This window comes from Chroicocephalus ridibundus, chromosome 9, assembly GCF_963924245.1.
Source record: "Chroicocephalus ridibundus chromosome 9, bChrRid1.1, whole genome shotgun sequence".
Taxonomy (NCBI): Eukaryota; Metazoa; Chordata; class Aves; order Charadriiformes; family Laridae; genus Chroicocephalus; species Chroicocephalus ridibundus.
The window spans coordinates 31,247,142-31,271,275 of record NC_086292.1 but is presented as its reverse complement, the minus strand read 5'-3'; the positions used below and the strand labels follow the sequence as shown (position 1 = coordinate 31,271,275).

At 40.6% G+C, this 24,134-nt stretch overlaps 2 protein-coding genes across 3 annotated transcripts in view; one reads left to right on the top strand and one right to left on the bottom strand.

The window, feature by feature from the left end:
• Positions 1-345: 345 nt before the first annotated feature.
• Positions 346-909, bottom strand: LOC134520936 (ras-related protein Rab-34-like). Its single transcript, XM_063346832.1, has one exon. The coding sequence runs from the start codon at positions 907-909 to the stop codon at positions 346-348; it is 564 nt and encodes a 187-aa protein (XP_063202902.1).
• Positions 601-24,134, top strand: part of TLN2 (talin 2) — a 186,820-nt gene continuing 163,286 nt past the window's right edge. For both annotated transcript variants that reach the window (XM_063345539.1, XM_063345538.1), the window contains exon 1: positions 601-741. The gene's annotated coding sequence lies outside the window, so the exon portion shown is untranslated. The remainder of the gene's footprint in view (positions 742-24,134) is intronic.

Genomic DNA, 24,134 nt, shown 5'->3' with positions numbered 1-24,134 from the left:
GGACGGGTACGAGCCTATCGCGCCAGGGAGCCCGCCAACTGCTGAGGCAGCGCGCGCCTCCCCCGGCACCGCGTCGGGACGCGCGAGGCCGCGCGCGCGCTGCCTTAGGGGCAGAGCGCCTCGCGCCTCCACAGCAGCCCCTGAGCGGGCGACGGCGGCCCGGGCGGTAGCCGCCCCCTAACCCACCCCCTCCCCCCCCCCAGCTTTATTTTCCTTCTTGCGGAAAAAATACTAGGCTCTCCCCGGCCTTCCTCCTCGCCGAGGAGCTGCCATCCTCCCGGTAACTGCTGTCTTGGGCGGGAGGACGCGACCTGGAGGGCTGCGGCCGGCTGAGGTGCCGCTCCCTCAGGCCCAGGTCAGGGGGGCCCTAAGCCCTCTGCCCGGCGAGACAGCTGAGGCGGTTCCTCTCCCGCCGGTCTCCGGGCGCAGCGGAGGGCTGGACGGGCGGGAGCCGCGGGTCGTTCGGGCTGGGTGGGCGTCCCGGGCTTCCCACGCCAAGGAAGCCGGGCGGCGGAATGGAGCGGGCCGGGCCGGCGAAGGGCGGTGGAGCAGTCCCGGAGTGATGACGCGCTTCCTGCCCCCCCCGGCGGGGGTCTGCGCCTGGAGTCCGCAGCGGCGGCAGCTGCGGGCGGCGGCGGAGCAGGCGGGAGCGGGCAGCAGGCGAGCGGGGGGGAAGGAGGAAACGAGCGAGCGAGCGGCGGGGCTTAGGCGCTTTGCAATGCCACAGTAACGCCTTTCCCGGTAGGAGCCCACGAGGACCCCCTTGTCCTGCCCTGCCGTTGCACGTTGCATGGAGTGTGCGGTCCGTGCTGAGCCGCCGAGAGGGGGAAGACTCCGCGCAGGGCTGAGCGGCGGGAGCGCGGAGCCGCTCCATGCCTGCGGCGACTCGGCTGCCACCGGGTTTCGCATATAGACGCTGCGTTGCCCCCACTCAGGCAGGCGGCAGCTGCCGGTCGCCGGTGCCGCGGCGGGAGGCGGGAGCTGCACTCCGTCCGGCACCGCCTCGCCGGTGCGGAGTGCTGCTCGCCCAACAAGTTGCCGGTTCCAGGGAGGACAGCACTATCCCGGCCCGATGCCGTGCGAGCAGCCGGGTTGCCGCGGCTCGGGAGGGGCTCCGCCGCCGGGCGGGTTGAGCCCTGGGAAGGGAAGAGCGGCTGCAGCTCACGTTCCCTTCTTCAGGAGCCGGGCCGGGGTGGGAGGGAAACCGCGGTTCCTTTGGGATTCCTCCCTGTGCCGTGTAGGGCTGGTATAAGAGGGCGGTGCAGGGGTGGACGGCTCCTCCTCGCAGCCTCGCTGGGAGACCTTCGCGTGGCCAGGCCGGGGGGTGGGTTTGCCCAAGGGACGGAGCTGTTCGCCGTTGGGCGCTACTGGCGACCGTGATGCCGAAAAAATCCTTTTCGCAACACGTTGCGAAGCGACGACCTCCCAAGGACGGTTGTACTGCGTGTGTATACGCTTGTATCTATATCCATCTATCTGTGTATATGTCTGCCTCTTCCTAGGAGGCCTGTGGGACGGTGCGGGTTGGAAGCGGGTCGCAGGCCGGTCCCGTAGGACCACCCCGGAGGGGAGGGAAGGACGCATACGCCCCTGCGCAGCACAGGCGAGGATGGGTGGGCGAGTGAGCCGCTCCGTTCCGCGGCCTCCCCATTCGCCGGGCTGTCCTGAGAGCGTGCCAGCGGCTGTGGGATACATGCCCCGGTGCAGCAGGGCTTCGTGCCAAAGCGCAAAACCTCTCTTGGTGCGAGGCGGCGGTGTGTGCTTGCAGAGGGCCTGCCTGTGCCGCGGTGCCCTGTCACCTTTCTTTCTTCCATGCCATCCTTCCTAGCAGATGGCTGTAGGGTGCAGGGAACAGTCTTGCCTTTGGGTGACTAGAGGGTTCCGTCGCAGTGCCACTGCCTGAGCACTGTGTGGGAACACCTGTCTGGAAACTGGGGCCTCTGCTGTCTTTGTGCTCACCTTCTGTAGCGCTTTTGTTCTGCTTCAATTTATTTAGGCTCTACTGTTTGTGTGTTAAAACGCTGCTGCAGTGTCTAGCTAGAAAGATTGTGGGTTTGTCCATTGATTGAAAAAACTCTATCAGATTAAACAATTGCCCGCTTCCCTCCAAATCTTTTAAAAGTTTATTTTGCAGACCTGTATTTTAGAGCCAAGTTTGAGCTATATTGTTTCAAACCAGAAAGCCAGTTCTGAGTTTGAAAGTATGTTATTTAAAGGCTTCAGGAATTCTGCATCATTAAGAGAGCCCAATAGCTATGGGAAAATGTCCGTATGATTAAAAAGCAAACAAGCAACAAGTTTTTGAGATTACTCTTGCTTATGTAAAACATCACTTGCCTGTATGTGTATGGCAGTATGTTGCAAATATGAGTGCAAGCTGCCAGTGTTAGTTACAAATACCTTACAAATTGTACTATATGAAAAGCTTTCATATCTGCTTGAGAGAATGGTCAGCCATTCTTCCAATAGCACTGCTGTTGGCTAAATTAACTGTAAATTAAGTTGGCTGAACTACCTTTTCTGATTTAATTTTCAAAAGATGAAATTTTCAAGGTTGTGCCTTGAGATTGAAAGTTACCACACAGCAAGGGGGAAAAAAACCCAAATCTCTTGCTTCTGGGAAGTGCATTTAATGTGATTTTCATAATGCCTCTTTTAACTCACTGGTCAAGGGTTAAGTAGAATTTTCATCTAATTATCTGTTGGTGGCAAAATTACCGAGCTAAAGTAAGATAAGAGTACTTCTTGTTTCTGGTTGCCAGTCTAAGTCTCTGGCTTAACTGTGACAAACTTGGGCAATGTTTAAGTTCTGAGTCTCAGTATAAAACTTGATAAAGCTTCATATAGGATACCCATTCATTTTACCATGCAGATTGTAGCAGTTTACCCTGAATAATTGCCCTGTGTGTTCTTAGAGTAACATCTGTTGCATGATATCATGTAATGGAATGTAGTACAGCCTAATTTAAGTTGATTTGAAATGTTGCCATTGCACTGTAGTAGTGCCGGAGAGGGTGAGAGGTTTTTTGGTGTATGTGTGATGGATAGATTTGTTAGGAGTAGATGATGTTGAGAAGGATGAACTTGGATTTGAACTGCAAAGGATTAAGTAATTTTACTGTAAGCTTGGTTTGTGGTACAGTTTTACTTAGACTTCTTTCATCATTTGCCAGCTAATCTAATCACTGAATTCTACTTATATTAGGAAATGCATCTATAGTTACAAATATAAGTATTAAGTACAAAACACCACTACAGTAAATTCAAGTCTTTTCTTTTGGTGAGGGAGAAGTGGTCTGGAAAGAACTATCTGGCTGCGGCATAGCTTGAACTGTATAATCTGCATGATGACTTAAATTTTTTTTGCTCTGAAAACCTTCTCTTATTTGGTATTGTTTCTACAAAGATTTGAGTCCGCACGTCAAGGATGTTCTGAAGCATTAATATTTGGATTGTGTCACTTTATATGCTTACCTATATAATATATATCTATTAAATCTGTGCAAATGCAAGGTCTGGGAAGCTTCCAAAAAATGCCAGTACTTAATTAGTCACCACAGCTAGACAGTAGAACAGACATCCACCTCTATTCCTCCTTGTGGCATTGTAGTGTCAGATAGCTGTTGGGATACCTGTATTGTATGTTCATGAAGTGTGAGCAATACCATTTGCTGAAGCATCATTCCAGTCCATAATTTTAGCATTAAAGTACTGAAAATACCATTTGAGGTGATTCTCAGCTCCTGTTCCTATCTGAACCTCAGAGATTTCAATGAACTGCCCAATGTGTAGGCTTCCTGATTTATTATTTTTTTTAAATATGCAGAGTTTTTTGCTAAGAAGTTCCTATCCAGATGCTGCCTTTGCACCAGGCCATAATTAGGAAAGAAGTGTGAATTTGTTTACAGACCACTGTATCCAGCTTTCAAAAATCCTTTTTTTTTTCCTTGCTCTTGAATCTTTAAAATGTTTGGCAAGTCTGCTTATGCATGTTTCTGCAGACAATAGAATGCTGATGCAAATTGAGAACAGCAAACAAAATGGTTGGGTGTTGTTGCAGATGGGGGGAGGCTGTCTTAATAGGCAGTATTTTGTGTATTAGGTTTCATTTGTTTACTTTGCGGTTTTAGTGTGTCCATTGGGACAAATGTTACTGGTATATAGCTGGAAACTGTAGTTTCAGGTAGTCCTGTCTGTTGATAGCTGAAGAGGAATGCAGGTTTTCGCTTCTGGGGTTCTGCTTTGGACCACACATGGTTATAAGAGTATAAATTAAATTGAACTGAAGAACTTTTGGGCACAGGGGGAATGCAAATGACAAAGCAGAGGGTTTTTTCAGAGTAGCCTGGCTTCCAAGTTCCAGAGGCTACGTTAAGCAGATTAATCTAGGCTTTTGCAACTCTGTGGATGAGATTATTATGATTACAGACATTGTGTTGTGTCTTAAGCTCTTTCATGCCTTTTTATTTTTGTCGTTAAACAATCCATTCCTTTTCAAAAAGAATCTCTGATTGCCTTGAAGGTAGCTGAAGCTACTTGGATGCGTAAGTGCTAGACTGATCCACAGGATGCTGAAATCCTGGGTCTGATCAATGTTTAGAGAATTGTGGCCTTCTATCTCTGGGTGCAGTGAAGACATGCCTTTTGCTTGAGGCTGATATGCTCAGAGATGAGAAGGTGGTGAGGAGCCTGTGGTTAGTTTTGGTGTCACACTTGTAACTATGAACACTGAATTTTCTAGGTTTTGGTCCTTGCTGGTGCTGCTGAAAACCCATTTCACAGTAGTGTCAGAGAACCATTTCCCTGGGTGTGTTGTGTGCACACATGCTTATCTTGGAAATAGTTTGAACTATCCTGCGTACTTGAAGCAATTGTGATAACATTTTGATATTTTCCACTTCCAGTTGCAAGCTGGGATTCTATCCCCAGATATTCATCCCCTCAATTCTTGAAGCTCCAGTGCCTTTTACCCAAGCATCTTCATAAAGCTAGAAAACAAACTGACTGACTTCACAAGGTGAGGGTGACCACATGACAATAAATCTTGTCTTAAAATATCTTTACAGTACTACAGTGCTGACTTCTTACTTGTAGTCCCTTAACTTGGCAGCAACTAGTTGAATTTCTGCCAAGATGGGTCAGGCTGGCACTTGAAACTGCCTTCCTTACATTCTCAGTAGGTAGCTCATCTTTCCGTGTTTGGGCAGCAGGAAGAAGTGTGAACTGAAGTGAATTGTAAATGAACCTGGTGTCTTTCTATCCGGCAACTTCTGTAAGGTTGAGATTTCTTATTTCCATGAAAAAGTGGCATGTAACCCAGGAATAAGCAGGAGGCTCTCACTCTTCTAAATCACAGCAAATAACAATTGCGGTGATAAAGAATCAGTGGTAGTACGTGGGCTGTTTGGTTTTTCAAGTTGAATGACAATTTACATTTGTCAGCTGTGGTAGAGATTTGTTACTATAGTATATCAAAGTGGTTAGTGTTTTGCTGAAGTGTTTGGTGTAGTGATGTGAGAACCTCTTAAAAAATAGGATTGTCTTCAGCTTAGAAAGGCCTTCGGACTTGTGTAATGCTTTTCTTTTGTTTATTTTTATATAATGATCTCTGTTGCCTTTCTTGGAAGTTGGTATCTGTAATATGTTAAATAACCCTTTGTTTCAGGTACCTCAAGACGAGTTCATACTGTGGTTTGTTTACAGTGGTGGTACGTACTAGTGGGAAAGGTGTGATTTTTCTGGAATGTGAGATTTAAAGTTCAGGTATAGATGACATAAATATGTGAGCGTAAAACAGTTTCAGAAACTTACTGGTAGTAAAAAGCAGGCTCAAATTTGTACAGGTGGAAACATTAGCCTTAAAGGCATTTAAGGCAAGTACCTTTTATCTTGTTTCAATTGGAATGTGCCAAATGCTGTGTGGCAGGAAACAGCAAGGTGGCACTTGGCAGAGGGAATGGAAGCAGCAAAGGCAGGTTATGAATGCCTGCCAGAAACGATAATCCCTGTTGAAGTAAAGACCTATAGTAATCTAATGGGAGGGATTGTGACAGGAATGTGGTGGTTGTATAGGACTGAAGCACATAATGCTTAGACACAATAAAAATGTTTAAATACCAGGACAGAGTCAAAATTTATCAATGGATCTACAAATACATATATGAATAAATGAGATCAGGAAGCTGAACTTGAATGCTAGAGTTCCCTGTAGCCTGCAAGTTTTGTAATTCTTCCTTGTAATTTTCCCATTTTTGACTAAAAGATTTTCTTAGATTAATTTTTGTTGCAGTATAAGGAAACAACTCTTCTTGGCAAGGAGGTATCTGAACTATATGGGGAAAGGATCAAGTGGGAGCTACTACTGCACTGCAGGAATGCAGGGTCAAGCAGAAGGAACCAGTGGCATGCCTCCTGGGGTCAGGGTATCACTAAAGGCGCTGTTACAGGGAGGAAGATATAAATGTCCAATTTCTGTTTAAAAAAGCAAAGGCTGTGGGAAATGAGATCACTTGGTTGTGATATTTAAAGTACTCTTTGGAAATGTTACGTGCAACAGCTGAGGACGTATAGCACTCAAGTGGGAACCCAAGATCTTGTAGTATGTACCAACCCTGAAAAATATTTGTTTGTTCTTTAATTTAAAAAAAAAAATCAGTGACTGCATTTGCAGTTGTGAGTAAGGTCCAGATCAGCCTGATTGTAGCTGGATTGCCTGTTCAGCTGTACTGTGAGACTAACCAGACTTAAAAGCCGCTGAGGAGAAGAGAAGCATAGCTGAATATACAGAAGACTGAAGCCTGTGAAGAAAGGGTAGTTGATTAAACTTTGCCTGGTGAGATTGGGCAGACCAGACTATGGATTAAGTACAGAACAAACCCAGACATGGAGAGAAGGGGGGTTGCGTGGATCTAATGGGCCTTGTCCGAGGCCTTTGTATGTAGAGGATGTAGATATGTAAGTGGTCAGTTCAGATGGGTTCCCAGGTGCTGTATTGGGTGAGTGACATTTTGTCCTCTCTCTGTCCTTAGATAGCCAAGAAAGCAAGGCCAGGCTAAACAAAATTAACTTTTCCCAGGAGCAGGAAGATAGTCTGTTAGTGGATGCAGATGCTGCCTGCATCCATAGCTGTGGATAGTTGGAGGACCTAAGACACTTCAGTCTTTCTCCTCTCCTTTTTCTACACTGCCTGTTGTTTTGTTCAGAATGGCCACCTCATTCCAGAACATGCAGCTACTTACCTCTTGGGAGGAGGGAGATGTTTAGCCACTGCTGTGTGACTGTTCCTGAAAGAAAATGCTCCAGTCTTGAAAAATCCTATTGTAGCGGTCATAGTAAATGATCCAATGTCAAAACAAAGGCCTTCTAGTACCATGGAAAATAAGTGTTTGAAGCTTGTTGATCTTGAGGAAAAAAAGCAATTATGTTCAGTAGGCGACCACCTAGTGGCACAGTACTATTAGAGAGCCTGACTCTCCAAATATCTTGGTAATATTTTTGAGGGGGAAGGAGGAAGTGTCACTTTTGCTATCCTAAGAACTCTTTTGCTGATGCCTGGTTTGCAGCACAGGCCCATCCATCCCAGTGGTTGATGGTTGCCTGGGCTCTAATGCAAATATTTCATGAGTGACATTCCTCCATGAGAAGATTTAGGGAGTGCTATTTGTTCTCAGGTGACTTCTCCTTGAACAGTGCTCTTAAAATTCTAGTTCTTTACTTATTGCATTCTTCTTGAAAGCAAAGGCTTTCAGCAGCCTTTTTGTATTAATTGCTGTGATGACCAAAGTGCTAGCCAAATTTTAATCCATTCTGCCTAACAAAAAGCAAGATGTATGAAATAAGAAACCATGGGATTTAAGTTTCACAATTCTCTTGATCTCCTGTAAGGAATTCCCCAAGACAAAACATTAAAATATTGGGAGGGCCTGGGCAGAAAAGATAGTCTTAAAGATTTCATGTCAGAACCGAGTCTGACTTTGTAAGACCACTCCAAAGGAATGGCAGGGCTTTAGTGGCAAAGAGATGAGGCGAAAAAAATACCCTGATTGTAGTACAAATGTGTGGTTAGGGTGAACGACTTATGCAGCAGTTGTTGGAGATTATTTAACGCAGGTAAACAAAGACCGCAACCAGTTAGAAGGCTGGATGTTCCCTGAGGAACCAAACAGACCACTACTGAAAAAAATGTAAGGCTAGGCTATGAAAGTGACTGTGAACATATGTGCAGGAAAAATGTCTTCCTACCTAATGCTATTATCATTCCTTTTCAAAGATAAATTTATGTTTGAAGCATTAAAAATGCCATCTGTGTATGAGTGCAAAAAACCCTGTTACTTTAGTCTGAAAACTAAAACCCAAAACACTAAATTCCATGTGGATCTTATTAAAGCAATCAGCAATGGCATAGTTTCTTTGGAATAGTATTACCAGCCTACTAGGTCATTTAAGGCAGTAGTTTCCAAAGATTTTTGATCTTACACCCTTCCAGTAAAAGATTTGTGAGCATATGCCCCCAAAATATGTATATTTATGTATAAATTGTACACCTATACTATTGTACTAGTATTATGTATGTTAACATATACAAAAAATAGAAATCAAGAAAGCATGAGAAACACTATTTTTAAAATTTATTTTATTTCTTAACAAAAATCTTTTAGTGAAGGCTATGTGATTGAATATGCCTCGCTATTTTAAAAAAAATCTTGGTTTAACACTTTGATAAAGCTATTTGAAGGTCTGGTTCTAAGTTCAGTTTATTTCAGTACTTGGTTTTAATGGCTGTCATAGCTGAAAAAGACACCTCACAAAGATACATAGATCCAAATGGAAGAAGTGCATTGTTGGTTGTGCTTACTAAATCATGATACTCATTTTCCACTCCCATACACTAATTATGTAAAGGTTTTCCTTGGAATTCATCTACTAAATTTCCATCTTCACTGATGTCAATCAGTTGTTCTTGCAAACTAATGGGAAGGTGTTGCATTCTTCTATTTTTAACATGCATTCAAAAGCCCCTGAAATTTTTCTTTTGAAAGATTTTCAAACAAGTTAGGAAATTCTGTTTCCAAGTTTTTAAGTGTACAGATTTGAGAGGTTTTTAAGGTGCCACATCATTTTCAGCAACAAAATCACCTAACAATGGAAACATTTCCAAACATCCATTTTCAAAACAATCACTGTAGAGTGAGTTTCTTTTGAAAAGCGGTTACTCTCTTGCTCACTGTTAAAATGTCAACTTCACTTTGAAGGGACGCTTTAAGTGTGTATTTTTTTTTTTTTTTTTTAATATCTGCTAGGTAGCATACTACTGACAGCCATGTGTCATCACAGAAAAGGTCAGCAAATTTTGAAAAGTTGTCTTTCTGGGTAAAAATTGCATAATGCATGTTTAAGTTTGATGATTCTTTTAAGCTCTTTGCCACAAGGTAACCCGCAAACCTCAGTTGTGGGAATATGACTTTCGTGGTCACTCCCCATCTCATTACAAGGTATTGTAAAGATTCTACTATTTAAAGATCTTGTTTTTATAAAATTAACTTTATCAGTGACATCCTGTAGCAATTTGTGCACTTCTGGCCCCAACTTTGCTGCTGTACTTGCCTATGAGTGGTGCAGTGAAAGAATTCCATATGTGGTTCTATCTGTAACCTTTACACTGGAACTTTCTTTCTTCTCCCACCCGCCCCGCCTAAGGCAGCCACTGCATCAGTGATTACACTTGCAGAGTTTTTCCATAAAATGTTGTTTCTATTAAAGAAATAATTCACTGTTGAGAATATGTTGAGTTTCCTCCAATACATCTTTCCTGTAGTGACTCACAAAAAAGTAGTTCCCAGTGTATTTCATCATTGAAACAATCTAGCTTGTACCGTAAGCTGAGACATGTTAGAAACATCTGTACTTTCAGCCAACAGTATAGCAAACCTCCTACACTGCATAATTTGTACTAGAGTACTTGTTTCTTCAAATATTTGTGTCTTTTCATGTGTCTTCCAGCAGTATTTGCTGACAAAGGAATGCCGTATTGTTTGCTGTGTATTATTTCAGCCATTTCTTACTGCAGCAGGAAGACCAGGTGTGTCCCCAATGGTATATGGCTCTGTCTCTTTTGCTATTAAAGAAAATTTAAAAGAGGCTTTTGAAGATTTATCATTAAGTTCAGTGATTCTAGGGGCGGAAGGTTTGGCTTGTGGTTTGTGGGGTTTTTTGTTGTGTATTTTTTTTTTTTCTTTTTAGTAAAGTACTTTGAGTTATTGCATGGCTTGAAACCAGTGCTGAAGAAACGGTAGAGATTTGTCCTTATGTTCTGTGTGCTTAGCTTTTAAATGTCTTGCTAATAGTGATGGCTTCATACTATCATTAGCTGATATCTCAAGGCACAATGTACACTTAGGGTGAGGTTCATCATTAATGACAGCATATGTAAATCCACGTTTCAACTAGTCATCTTCATAATTTCAAATTTTTGTCAGATCTCATTAGATTGTTGATTTTACCTCATAATGTATCTGACAAGGAGCTTGTACTGGGAGGAGGGGATCAGCTGATGCACATAGATTTTGAAGCAAAAGCAAAATCTGTCATGGCATCTGTGTATCTGACATAACACTTCAGAGTCTTCAGGGTCAGAGGTGATTTGAGCAAGACTATAACTGTAGAGGGCCCTAAACCATTTGTGCATTTCCCTGATTAGAATTCCTTGCCTCACATTCTTGTACTTTAAAATATGGTATTTAGTAACGTGACCCACGTGTGTTGTGACAGCATGCAAATTTTTATGAGTATGCCTTTTCAAATTGTGGCCGTATGTTGTGCCAGTTAAACTTTTAGAAATAAGCATTCCTAAATGATTGAAGTTTGTTTCATATTGTGGTTTTTTTCTGTCTGGGACTTCTAAGAAGGGACAGCAATTTTTACTTGGTTTGTTTAGCAGCCAACATGATGTAGTTTTCATCCTGCCTGAGGCTACAGCATTTTCGCTTAGAGATAAATTTCAAGTACCTTTTGAACATCTGCTATCAGGCACCAGTACTGTCTTGGTACCCACCCAATAAGTGTATCTCTTCATGTACAGCTCAGCTTTCTGTAGTTGTCATGTGACTTGTACGGAATGACGTACAACTTTAGCCCATGAAGAAGATGCAAAAGCAAGGTGCGATTGCAGATAAGTCCTTTGGGTAAAAAGGGAAGATAAAGCAGGGAGTTGCTTTTTGAAAGTTGTTCACAAGGCAGTTTTTAAAACCAATGGGTGAAATGTAGGATGGAGACAGAAAATAAAGGAATAAAAAGAAAAATGAGAAAAGCATCTTTTCTTAAAAACTGTAGTTACAGCTTTGTAAATACCAAAGATTTGCACTAGTGTGGTATTGACTAATTGGGTTTTTTTCTGGACTATGTACCCATTTCAAATTTCTTGCTTAAGGTGTACCTTTCATTATTTAAACCAAAATGGCATTACTAGCTATGAAATAGTCTTTGTACTACCGTGATCAGATACAGAAAGCAGCCATCTCTTCATAGAAACAGGCTTTCTAGAACAGTTGTGAGTATTTGGTACTAACACTTCTATCTGATGTGTTTAATAGAATTTTTTTTTTCTTCTCAAGTTAAGTTGTTCTGTAAGAAGGGTCTCCAATTTAGCTTTCTTTTATTTGGGACATTTTTCTTTACATTTATTCTATAGGACCTAACTGTCCCATGACACATGACAAGTGAATCAGAATGCTGGAGACTTGTGCAAGTGAAATTTATCATCCTTTTGGACATCTACTATTTAATAGAAGTCAGTTGTTTTCCTTCTTCCTGGTCAATCTATAGATGTTTGAAATATTTGTGGTTATTGGGAATTCGGCATTTGAGATTTATGCAATTCATACTTAAGATATCTCCACGTAGCTTAGAATTAGAAAAGCTTTCTTCTAAGAAAATTCAAGGGATATTCAAATAAGCAATAGGAAAATGCTTCTTTATAAGTAGTAAGTTAATGAAAACCTAGTATTTGTATATAATCAGTCTTTCCTAAAGAATATGACTGTCTTGTTAATTGCTAGTGGAATGCAGTCTTTTGACAGTGTTGGTTGACAGTCTTATATTTTGGTCAGTGTATCGGTGACCATTAGCTTGTGAAACAACTGCATGTATGACAAAAGAGCTGCAGCAAGTAGAACAGAGGCTAGCCTTTGCTTCTCTGACATTTTTTCTTGTTAAGAGTTATGGAATGCTTGCACAAAACCACCCTGTTCTCCAGAATGCAGCTGATGTAAAATGGGGCTAAAATGAAGTATTTGCTGAAAAAAAAAATTCAAAATTATAAGGCTTGGTGAAGAATGTAAACAGGTGGATCTGGGTTATTGTTAGGCATACTCTGGTTCAGTAATTGATGTGTTGGGAACAATGAAATGAAACACAAGTGGTATGCAGTATCTTGGTGCAAGTCCGATAGTCCAGAAATTCAAGGGGTTGTAACAAGGAAACTGTGTTCAGTAAAAAAAGCTTTAAGGTCACGTGAAAGACAGAAGCCCTGACTAAAGTTAACTAAAGAGTGGATTTAGAGCAGAACTTCGAAGACTGAAAATGTGTATTTCCATCATCCCTTTGTTTCCATTGAAGGGTTGTTTGCTTATTCAAGAAACAAAGTAGGGATCAAACACACCATCAACAAGCATTGACCTCAGACTTACCCCTGATGTCAGGGAACGTGGATGGCTCCAGGTTGCGGCTTATGTGGCTACATATGTAGAGGTTACAGTGCTTGTTGCTACATATTTGGATATACCTCCTTTGAAAGACTTTTTGGCACACAGAAGGGAAAAGCTTCCCATCACTTTTGCGGTGGAATACATGAATCAGTATGGTCCTCTGAAGCTACCTATACCCTTAGGAGGGTTTTGAGAATAATAGCTGCTTTGTCAAAGAAGACTTCCCTATTGTGCAAAGCTTTAAATTATCTGTCCAATAGACAGTGGACAGTGGCTGCTGTCTCTGCTCAAGGGGAATACAGACCAAGTGTGTTTAAGGTTCTCTAAACTAGTTGTTATATTGCAAAAGAATGATACAGTGCTGTATCTTCCTAGTAGAATGAAAAAACAAATAATGCACTTGAAACAAGTATTTATTTTAGAAGACACTGATTTTTGAGCTGGAATAAATAAGCTGATGTGTTAAACTGTTCTGAGATTCTCTGGAAAACTCTGCAGGGTGCTGTAACTTAGGAGTGTAATAAACCTTAATTTAGTTTTGTTTATACTGGTAGCTGGTGGTTTCTAAATGTCTGTGCTTGGCTTGTTTGGGGGGCAGGTCTTGCAATAGTTGTCTCCTGCACCTCAACAAAGCAGCAGTGTTTCTTGGTATTTGCAATAAAATAATATATAGGCAAAAGGCAATGCTTACCAAGTAGTGGAGAAAAGGAACTTCCTGGTAACTCAGCTTTGAAATCCTTGAATCAGGAAAAAAATGTTGTTTTTCTACATGTACTCTCTTTTTCCCATGCACACTCCGTTGTTCTGCTTTAGTGTCTGCTGTTTAATGATTCCAAATACATAGAAACTTATGTTTAGTTCTCCATAAAATGAAGTGTAGACAGTAAGAGGTTTGCACACATCTAGATCTATATGAACTGTGTGTTAATGTTGATACTTTCTCACAATAAACTGGGTGGTTGCATCTTCTGAGCTGCAGTTGCAAGTTCTTGTCCCACTGAGGTACCTATGGAATTGCTTTGACTGCACTTACTGTTTTTAAGGTGTTTTTAACAATCATATAAGTTGGAAATGCAAAATAGAGATAGTTATTGTTTAGGTCTCCATTGTGACCACAGCATCCTGAAAACTAAGGAAAATATATTTGAATTCCTAGGGCCCTAGGTTACATCTAGGCTCTGGGGGTTTAGGCTTACAACTTTAGAAAAGTGCTTCTTCAGGCAATGTAGAAAACTATGTACAATATAAAACATAAAACACGGTGTTGTAATTGTAAAAGAGAGGGACTATGGTAGTGTTCAAGTAAAGAAAGGTTTTCATTATTTTTGAAGAGGTTTATAGAGATGAATTACACTTCATAAATTACACCAAAAGCATTTTATAAATAGTAATTTGGGCTACCTTCATAAAGTGTCAAAAGAATAATCTTGCTGTATGACAGTTACTACACTTGAAGATAATGTAAGTTATTATTGAGATGGTGAAGTTGTGCTTTCTGTTGCAGGTACTTGGTACCTTCTAATCTACTGAACACAAACTTTCAGTTATACGCAGAGGCGCGAGTCAAAGTCTTTGAAGCACTATGGAAATCGTGTACATGAGAGTAATGGCACTGAGGGAATGTGTCTGTAAACCAAGCATGTATATAATGTATTGAATCTGTCTAAATGGGCACCAGTACAGCCTGTGGCCTTGCAGTTGACTACTTAAGATATTTTAACCCACACATCAAAATAAATTCACCTAATTAGTGTTGACGATCAGACAGAACTATGTATTCGTTTAGTTTGAAGAACAGAAATAATCTAACTTTGGGATGATTAGTTTGACTTCTTAAGGATAAATAGAAAGACTCAGGAGTACATGGTATTGACTTTGAATGCTTTAACATCGTTATTGTAAGTCAGAGGCAAGGACCAGTCTTTGTGCTTAAGCTGCCAAAGTGTCTAGACATGAATGGAAATCTGGAATTATTTTTGAAGCATTCTCTTACATAGAATGATGATGTATCTTACCCTGTATCAATGAATTACTGGCATCCATTTTTGGTTTCTACATTCTCTCTCAGAGAAAAGTGGGTTTGATAGTTTATGGCCAAGTTCTCCCGTCATCTGATACTTTCATTCTCTTCACACAGCATGTAGCCAATCTGTGGACTCTGGCACTTCTGGGGATCAGAGCTGGATATCTACATGGGCAGGGTTGATGTGGTTGTGCATGCTACAATAGGAGTCCTCAACTTCAGCCGCAGCACAATTTTTAAGTTGAGAGCCTAGGGGGAACAGTTTTTTCCTTGCATTGCATATATAGGGTTGGCTGAGTGATCCGGATTTTGGCCTTCTGAGAAGCATTACAGACATGTAATTGCTCTGTCAAAGGTGAAGGCAGAGATCTTGATGGGCATGAGGAAAGTAACTATGTGTGTCATAGCAAATTGAGTTCCTGAGCCCAAATGTCAAGTTTGGATTTGAAAATTTAATTTGAAATACTGACTTTGCAGGCATATTTTGACCTACAGCTTGAGTTTAAACTTGCATCCCTCTATCCCTCCTTTCACATCCCATTCTCCAGTAATCTTTCATATACTCACCAAGTGTGATGGAAGTGACAAATCTAAATTGCTGTGTTCAGATGATACTTGAGAAACTCTGAGAGTAGATTTTGTATATCAGTGTTAATAGTGTTAAAAGTATTTTCTTAATTTACAAAAGTATGCACTTTTTCAGGAAACCTAATATATTCAAATTGTTGCATTATTTAAAAATAAAATAATAATAAAAAATGGATAGCTTCCAGAGATGGCTCATTGGAGGTCTGTCTGATTGTTAGATGCTACTTTAAGTTTAGTCAACAAATGGCATGCTAACCTTATTGTTGTAGGGGCTTTGTCTCGCGTACAGCTGATAGTCAGAATTCAGTGGTGTTTATGATATCACTGAATAGGAATTATGCAAAATTATGATTAAAATGTAGCAACTTTTTTTTCTAAAATCGTTAGTTAGCAGGATAAAAATAAACAAACAGTACAGGTGAACAAAGCCATTCTATTTAACACTGTGTTTTAGGATAAGAACATGTGAAGCATATCCTTCTATTATAGGCTTGGATATCCAAAGTACTGGCATAATAATCTGAAAACTGCTTCTGAAAACACTTATTTTAGTATTTTTTTTTTTAACAATGTCATACAGTGACAAATTCAGTTATTTTTGATAATGAAAGTACACCTTTTGTCCTTGATGAGTGAATTGCCATCTCTTACAGTGAATATTAAAAATCAAACCTAATGTTTTTGAGCTACGTTACGTACCTAATGATATTTTGTCTTGAGATAGTTAGCAATTCAGAAAAGCTTAAAAGTGTTTGATCCGTTTTGCCTGTGGATATATTTCTCTTTTTGTACTCAAAGTGATGTAACTAACTCCAGCTTGCAGTGACATGTAACTTGTAGTTTATTCCAACTTCCTGAGCATTATTGCCACTTTGGCTGAAGAACTTGTAAGGATGTTTTTTGCATCTGGCTTGCTTTCTACTTGTGCCTTGTTTAGGATTTTATATGTTGCAAGTTTAGTTAAAATTGTTAAAAGTGTGTGCTTTTAAGTTTCTTGCTTGTTTCTAATGGCAAAATAGAGGAAATGGTAACATCTTGCTAACCTTGACTTGCGCCTGAAATGTAAGCAGCCCATTTTTGGTGCAGTGTAAATATTACGTATACTTAAGGTAAAAGCGTATCCATTCTCAGTTACTCTCTGTTACTATTTATCCCAAAACTCCAACATAAGCTTCTTGGGTTTTGGTTGTTATATTTTGGTTTGGAAATACACACACTCCCACATTTTGGGGCATTTTTATCCCACAAACTGCTGCTGTGGCAAATACTACTGAAATACTTGGTAGCTGCATATTGGAGTGCAGCCTGTGACAATAAAGGGGTCGTTCCTTGGAAGATGAGTGTCTGCCTCCATAGCAAGTACTCGTTGTTCTGTCCGTTGTTAGAATTAGTATCCTGTGTTTCTATTTTAGAAAGAGACAATCCCGTTTTATTAAAACTAAGACTTTGGAAAAATGTGTCTCTTAACTAAGTTTGGGTTTCAATACTTGAGATGAATGCCAAAAAAATAAATTCCTGTGTCCAGTTACTGACAATAGACCATTTGGCCTCTGTAAAATGCAGTTCGTTCTTTGAAGGGTTGACAGATCAAAGCACAGAACTTGCTCTTATTTGGTTCTTCTTTAGCCACTCTTAACAGGAAACATCTATTCGAGTTGCCTGCTGCTAACAGTAAAGACTATCCTTGTTTTCATGTCTTGGATGTGATTGGCAACAAATATCTCATTCCAAATCTTTTTAAGAAATGCTTGTTACTAAATTGTTCCAGCATCACAGAGGTGCACCATCCATACTGAACAATTGTCATTAATACCATTTTCTTCTCAGTTAGCTATGATCTGTGTAAAGATAGGGATCTTATTCATGGATAAGTGTACTGCATGGTGTATTGAATCTTGCAGAAAAGCTGCTGTCAAATCATCACATTCAAGGGTGGGATTTAGACATGCAGTAGTTGTTTATGAACTAGTGAGGAATCTAACCTTGCTGTGGAGATAACACATTGTGTGTGATAGTGCACACAAGAAGTACAGTGAAGCTGGAGATGTTTGTTATGTAAATGGCTGTGACTTGTCTTTTTCTCAAATACAGTTTTTGAAAGACTTTGAGCATGTTAAATCCACACAAGGGGATATTGATTCAACCGCTGTAAATGTTCATGGTCCCTTAATCTGGATTTTACTTTTTGAGATGTGTCTTAAAGTGGATATCATCAACGCTTAGTATAATTTAATGCATGTTTTTCTCTGGGAGCCCTTTTGTTTAATTTGAAGGAAAGTTATATTGGTTTGCTGTTGGTACTGGTTTGTGATAGATTTTTATCAGAAGGCGTGAAACTTTTTGTGCCAACTTTGAAGAACAGAATTCTGATCAGTGTTCTGTATTAAGCACTCTGGTAAATGTGGTTCCAAAACCTATTTCCTGTTTCAGGTGATCAAAGACAATGCAGAACTCTCTGCTGATTATTGTGGTTGTGAAGAGTTCGTGACCCTTCTGACAGTGTAACAAAGTGATTTACGATCTCTTGTATGCAGAAACATCTATAAACCAGCTTCCTGATGTGATTAGTTACACTGATGATCACCATTCAGTTTTTCCAGAAATTAGCATAAATGGACTGTAGTACAATAACTAGTGTATTGACAGAGGACTTAGTTTACTTCCAGTATGCCTGGCAAATTTATTCCCCTCCTCAGCCTTCAAAATTAAAAGCATTCGTATGTTCATAATTTTAAATTTAAATTAGTGTGACAGTGTTAGGACAGATTCTGCCTGATAGTAGGACAGAAGTTTTGATCAACTGCATGCTTTGATATTTTTGTTGTGAGGAAACAAATAACGATGTATTTCATCTTACACCTTTCTTTCTGGCTTTAGGTAGAAGCTGGAGATTCCCTTTGAAAGAAGTTGTTTCCAAAGATCGAAGTCTGCTTTACGAAGCAAACTTGCAGCCAAAGCAGATTTTCCAATAAGCCCAACCAATGCAAAATCTATTCTTTCTTACAGCTGAAAAGCTGTAGGAAAGCTAGTATTAGTTTTCCTTATTTACTCCTCATTTCAGTGCCAGGTACTTCCAAGTTCACTGCATTTGGCATTAAAATAAAAGTTATACACAGAATACTAAATGTTGACTTTGACTTGTTCATGTTGTAGAAATGGTCAAAGTGTGTCTTGCTGGCTTTCCGATTACTTCCTTAGAATGTTGTGTTTGAAACACGAGTACCTTTCATTTCTTCTTCCCTCCCCTGCAGAAAAAGTTGCTTTGAAAACTGTGTGTTAAATTGGAAATGACCTTACTTGCCTTCAGTTTTAAATAGCAGCAAGAAGGAAGGGGATTCCCCTGCTGCCAACACCCATTCATGGCTTTTTATTTTGGTTCAAACTATGCCTTACAGTGCACTTTGACTTTCAGCTCTCAACATGTTGCAGCAAATTTGGTTGTATTCCAAGAACTGTGTACATGAGGCCATGAGCAGGTAAAGATGCTGTGATACAAGTGCTTTCTTTCTTTTTGTGTCTGGGAGCTATAGGAATTAGAGATGCCACAATATTTATTGAAATGATACCCTTTTGATATTCACGCCATGTGCTATTTTGTGTGCTACATGCATTGATCTGAGCTATGTTAAATCATGAGTTAATGGTGAAACACTACTGTGCCTGAAATTTGAAGGAAATACATCTTGTGTATATGATAGCTTGAAAGGACAATGCTTTTTCTTTGTTCGTATGACTTTCTCTTAAGGGACTATGGTTCTTGTACTGTAGCTGTTATGGGAGATAAGCACTTGAAATAAATGGTAAAATAACTTAGTAATGTTTTGGTGTGTTCTTCCTTTAAGACAACATATTTAAACCTCTTTTTAAAAAAATGTTATATGTAGCATTAATAAAAATATGCCCTTATTAAATAAGGTAATTAAGTATTAATAGTGCTAACTGTTCTCAACCACTTAATAACATACATTGTGTGACTGACTAGCTGATAATTTGTCTAGAATACATCTTTGGCCAAATGTAGGTTGTACTGTCATTCAGTTTACACCTTGCCTTTGGGTCATACTGTTCATGTCTCAAACTTTGCAATGCAGTAAGTGTTGGTGTGTTGGGAAGGAACAATTGATTACTTAATGTGATGATGTGATTGATACTTGACCTTGAAAGTAATGCCACTGGGGCAATGTGATTCCTAATTCAGTGATTTCTAGTAGACTGAATGAAGAACACCTGACTCTGATAACGCAGCGTAAAATGCTCTGTATCTGTTAGGTGCATGATAGAGCAGAATTAGTGGCATACCATGATTTTGTATATCACTATGATTTAGTTTTGAAGGGAAAATGAAGTTAAGCTTGGCTTCTGACTTAATAGAAGGGCTAGTTAAATTATTTGACATCAGTATTAGTTTTATGTAATTTCCTAAATCAATATGGCAAAACTGTGGGAGAATGTAGAATTAGTATGACAAACACGAGCTGCAGATAGGCTCATGTCGGTCCTCTTCCATCCTCTTGCTCCTGTCAGACAAAGTAAAAATCAGACTTTTCTGGTTCAGCCTCTCCATGATTGACACAAGTAGGTTATGTACGAGTGGCGATTGCTTCTTCGCAGCATGGCTTCCACTTGTGTTCCCCCTTCACCCATTTGTTCATTGTATTGTAATTCTCTTGTAGAGATTGGGGTTTTTACAATGTAACAGCTTTGGATTTCGGTGGCATTTGTCATTTAATTCAAAATGCTACAGCTAAGACTGCTGAAACAGTTAATGATGAACTAGTCTTTTAGATGTGTTCCTTGTTTCATGTCTTCTTTTCCACTGTCTTCAGTGCTCATTTAACAACAGGCGCTCCTTTCCCAGTTTATATTTGTGCCCGGCAACAAGTATAAGTTGGGAGAGGAGAGGCTGGAGAGCAGCCCTGAAGAAAGAGATCTGCAAGTGCTTGTTAACAGCAAGCTCAATATGAGCCCTGTCAGCCAAGAGGAAAACTGCATCCTGGGGTGCATCAAACACAGCATAACTGGCTGGTCAGAAGAGGTGATTATCCCACTGTATTCAACGTTGGTGCGGCCTCACCTGGAGTACTGTGTGCAGTTCTGGGTCCCACAATTTAAGAAGGATGTGAAGGTCCTTGAATGCCTCCAGAGGAGGGTGGCAACAAAGCTGGTGAAAGGGCTGGGAGGATGTCTTATGAGGAATGGCTAAGGACTTTGGGCTTGTCGAGTTTGGAGAGAAGGAAGCTGAGAGACAACCTCATTGCTCTCTACAGCTTCCTGAGGAGGGGAAGTGGAGAGGGAGGTGCTGATCTTGCTGGTATCCAGTGATAAGATGCGTGGGAATGGTTCAATGCTGCACTAGGGGAGGGTTAGGCTGGACATTAGGAAGCATTTCTTTCCCGAGAGGGGGGTCAAACACTGGATCGGGCTTCCTAGAGAGGTGATCAATGCTCCAAGCCTGTCAGTATTTAAGACTCATTCAGACAAGGTACTTATTAACATACTTTTAACTTTTGGTCAGCTCTGAAGTGGTCAGGCAGTTGGACTAGATGGTTGCTGTAGGTCCCCTGCAACTGAAGTATTCTATTCTCATTCCTTGATTCTACCTGCAAAACGGTTACTAGGTTTTAATTCTGTCAGTGGTAACTAGCAAGAGTCATTTTTCCCAAAAGGTGTGCTGGCAGTAACTTCTGGTGGTTCTGCTTCTAGGAGATGACCCTTGTTCAAAAGTAGCTACCTTTTTGTTTCTGTTTCAGGTGGGAAAACTGCCTCCTAGTAGTGAGATGACTCCAGCTGTTTATTAGGCTTAAAACTTGCGGTTTTGTCTGTTCTTGTTGTTTTGTTCAATAAGGAATGCCATTTTTCAGTGGAGCCCTAAGCTGGTGCAGTCAGCTTCAAAAGAACTTCAGCACATAAAAAGGCATTAGTGTGGCAAGAGCTAGAATTTTCATTTTTCAGGTCTTGCTAATGAGCATATCTTAAATTTTGAGCAGATGAGTTTTCATTAAGTCTGGTATTTGGCTTCAGTTCAGTTTGAGTGGGGAAAAATGGGGGATATGTACTGGAAGTGCCTATTTAGCATAACGTATGATGTCCTGATGACTTTGCTAAGCAAAGTTATTTTTAGGATAGTGAGGCAGGCAGTATCTCTGCAGGTTTTACTGTACATGTATGGTTTGTGAAACATAATTTGTGGTAATTGGATTTTCAGTGGAGAAACTATTACTAGCAAGAGCCCTGAACCTTTCATGTCACTGTTTGTTGGATTTTACTCCAACTATATGTAGTGTCTCGTGCAGGCAGCTGCTTGGCCAGTATCACTCCTTTGAAAACTGAAAAAATCAAAGAGTTTACAACTAGTACATTTTTAAGGAGTGCATCCTTAAATGCATCCTGGAGAATGTGTGCTGCTTAATTAAAAAACTTCCAAACACTTGCTGAGTGTAGATCTAAGGCAAATTGTAGAATCTTTCTGGTTGGGACCTGAAGAGACCTGCCCAGAAACCATACAACACTTTAATAGCTTTAGCTTTGAATATCTCTGTGGGCATTATTTTGTAACTTGCTAGGCAACATGCTGTTAAAATCCTGCTAATGCTTTAGTTAGCTTGGTATCAGCTCAATTTTGAGTTACTGAAACCCAAAAGAATGGTTTTGTTGTTGGCTGTTGTCTTCCAGAATAACTTATGCCAGTTCTGGTGCCTATGTTCATGGTCACATGTAGTGCATCTGCAATATGGTCATTGCGTTTTGAAGAAGTTAAGGTTTTTTGTGCATCAGCCATTGATTTGAAGAGTGAATAATTTTCCCTGGGTGAGAAAGCCTTGATGTGTAATTGAAAGTATAATGGAAAAACCTTAAGTAGTTCAAGTGGCTTGAAAAGTCCATGTCCCTGTCTTCCTGATCCTTAAGGTCAGAGGAGAAATGTTTACAATTTTACCTTACACCTGTGTGTGCACGCAGTCTCTGATAATCAGTTGCTGGATGCTGAGACTGCTGTTAAACTGAAGTTGTAGGCTGAATTGTAAAAACGCCTGTGAAAGAGCTAGGTTAGTTGACAAACTGGATCTACTTGCTCCTTCTTCTTCTTCTCTGGTCATTACTGGGCTCCATGGATGATGTCAGGATGGTCAGTGTAATACTCTAACTCAAGTTTGTCACTTATTTGGTAGCTATGGAGTTGTCTTTGTTCACAGAAGTGTTTCTTGAGCGTGTGAATGAATGTGGAAACACTGTATTTCAGAGATACATGGTTTTTGTTTGGGTTTTTTTGTGTCCTAAAGGCAGAAATGTAAGGACTTAAAAATCAGTACTGTTGTGTAATGAGAACGAAGAAGCTGTTCTTGGCACCTCAAAAGTAGAAGTTTTTGTCTGCATGCACTTTGTTTCCTGCCTATCATGGGTGAGGTATGGACCATAGTGCAGAAGGTGTCTGTGGCAGGAGTGCAGTGAGAAAATAGCTTATTCAGACTTCCGACAGGGAAGGTGACCTGCAGTGTGAGGTGAATGAGACTATTAAATTAGAAGTCTAAAGCAATGACAAGGAAGGGACTTCTTAGGGGAGATGACATTGTTTAAATGATGAGCAGGGATTATGGTGGCAGATGCCAGACCAACTGGTATATCCCCTGGTAAAGCTCCAGAATCAACAGAGTGATCTCTTTGAAAATGTTTGATACTTTTGGTCAGAGCTGTTGATGGACCACGTCCCAGTATCAAGCAGTGCCAGGTAGCAGTCCTAGTAATTAGTCCGGGATTTTGATGCACAGGTCACTGATGGAAGATGAGTTCCAATGTCTGTTTCACCTGAGTTGTCACCTCGAATTTAAATGCTTGGAATATGTGTGAAGTGTAGACAAATGGGATGACTTTGATATAAATTTCTCTTGTAGTTATGAACATTTTTGGACTTACAAAGGTGGTTTTTGGAGTTTAGTTTAGGTGCCTGAAATATTAAACATGGGGGTTTTGGTAGAATAGCAGTCTTTGTTTTCAAAAAGTATTGCAGAAATTTGAATCACTCACATAGCCCTCAACAGAAAGATTATCAGACACTCAAAATTCTCTTTCAAGGTCAAATTCTCCTCACTCTTTTCTGTTACTGTGTGCAGCCTGTGTTTACATAGATGTTTCCCATTAAGTCAGGACTATTATTTTAACTTGCCACTTCCCAACTCTGTTACTTGCTGAATGAAACTAATATGTTGTGTTTTCTTTTCACCCTTCTCCTAAGCCAATTCTTTGCTCTCCCCATGAGATCTTAACTCTTCATCTTTCCAAGAAAGGGTTATGGATTTTAAAGGTATTACGTAGATGAAGAGGAGAGTGTTTACCCTGTGGTGGCCATGCACAAGAATCTAGGTGTGCTTCTTGGTTGAAGAAGAGCAAGTGTCTTAGAGGTAAAAGTGGGGAGCCTGGGGATTTTACAGCTGTGTATGTTTTGAGCCATAAAATTACAGCATAGGGGTAGTTTCTATAAGTTGGACAGCAGAGCAGCTGTTCCCTCTTCATACAGCTACAATTCAATTGTCTACATTTTCCCACTTTCTAAGTAGTTTTTGAAATCGTACAGCTAAGCATAAAATAAGCTGTAATTCAAAACAGCGGAACTGGAGAAGTGGTGGTGCTGCAGGTGGTATTAGCTCAGCATGACAGGATGGCTTTTTGCAGTGCTGAGTGCAAATATTAATTAAGGAAATGAACTGCTGCGTTGGTCACCTTGTTGCTCTTCTTCCATCTCTGTTGGTGATCTCTGTCCTACTTTCAGTTCATTTCTACTGACATTTTCCTTTAAAGAAAGGAGAATAACAACTGTGAGTGTAAAATGG

What these genes read in the sequence shown, in the direction of transcription:
- LOC134520936 (XM_063346832.1), bottom strand. Translation starts at nt 909, where the DNA reads ATGCGAAACCCGGTGGCAGCCGAGTCGCCGCAGGCATGGAGCGGCTCC.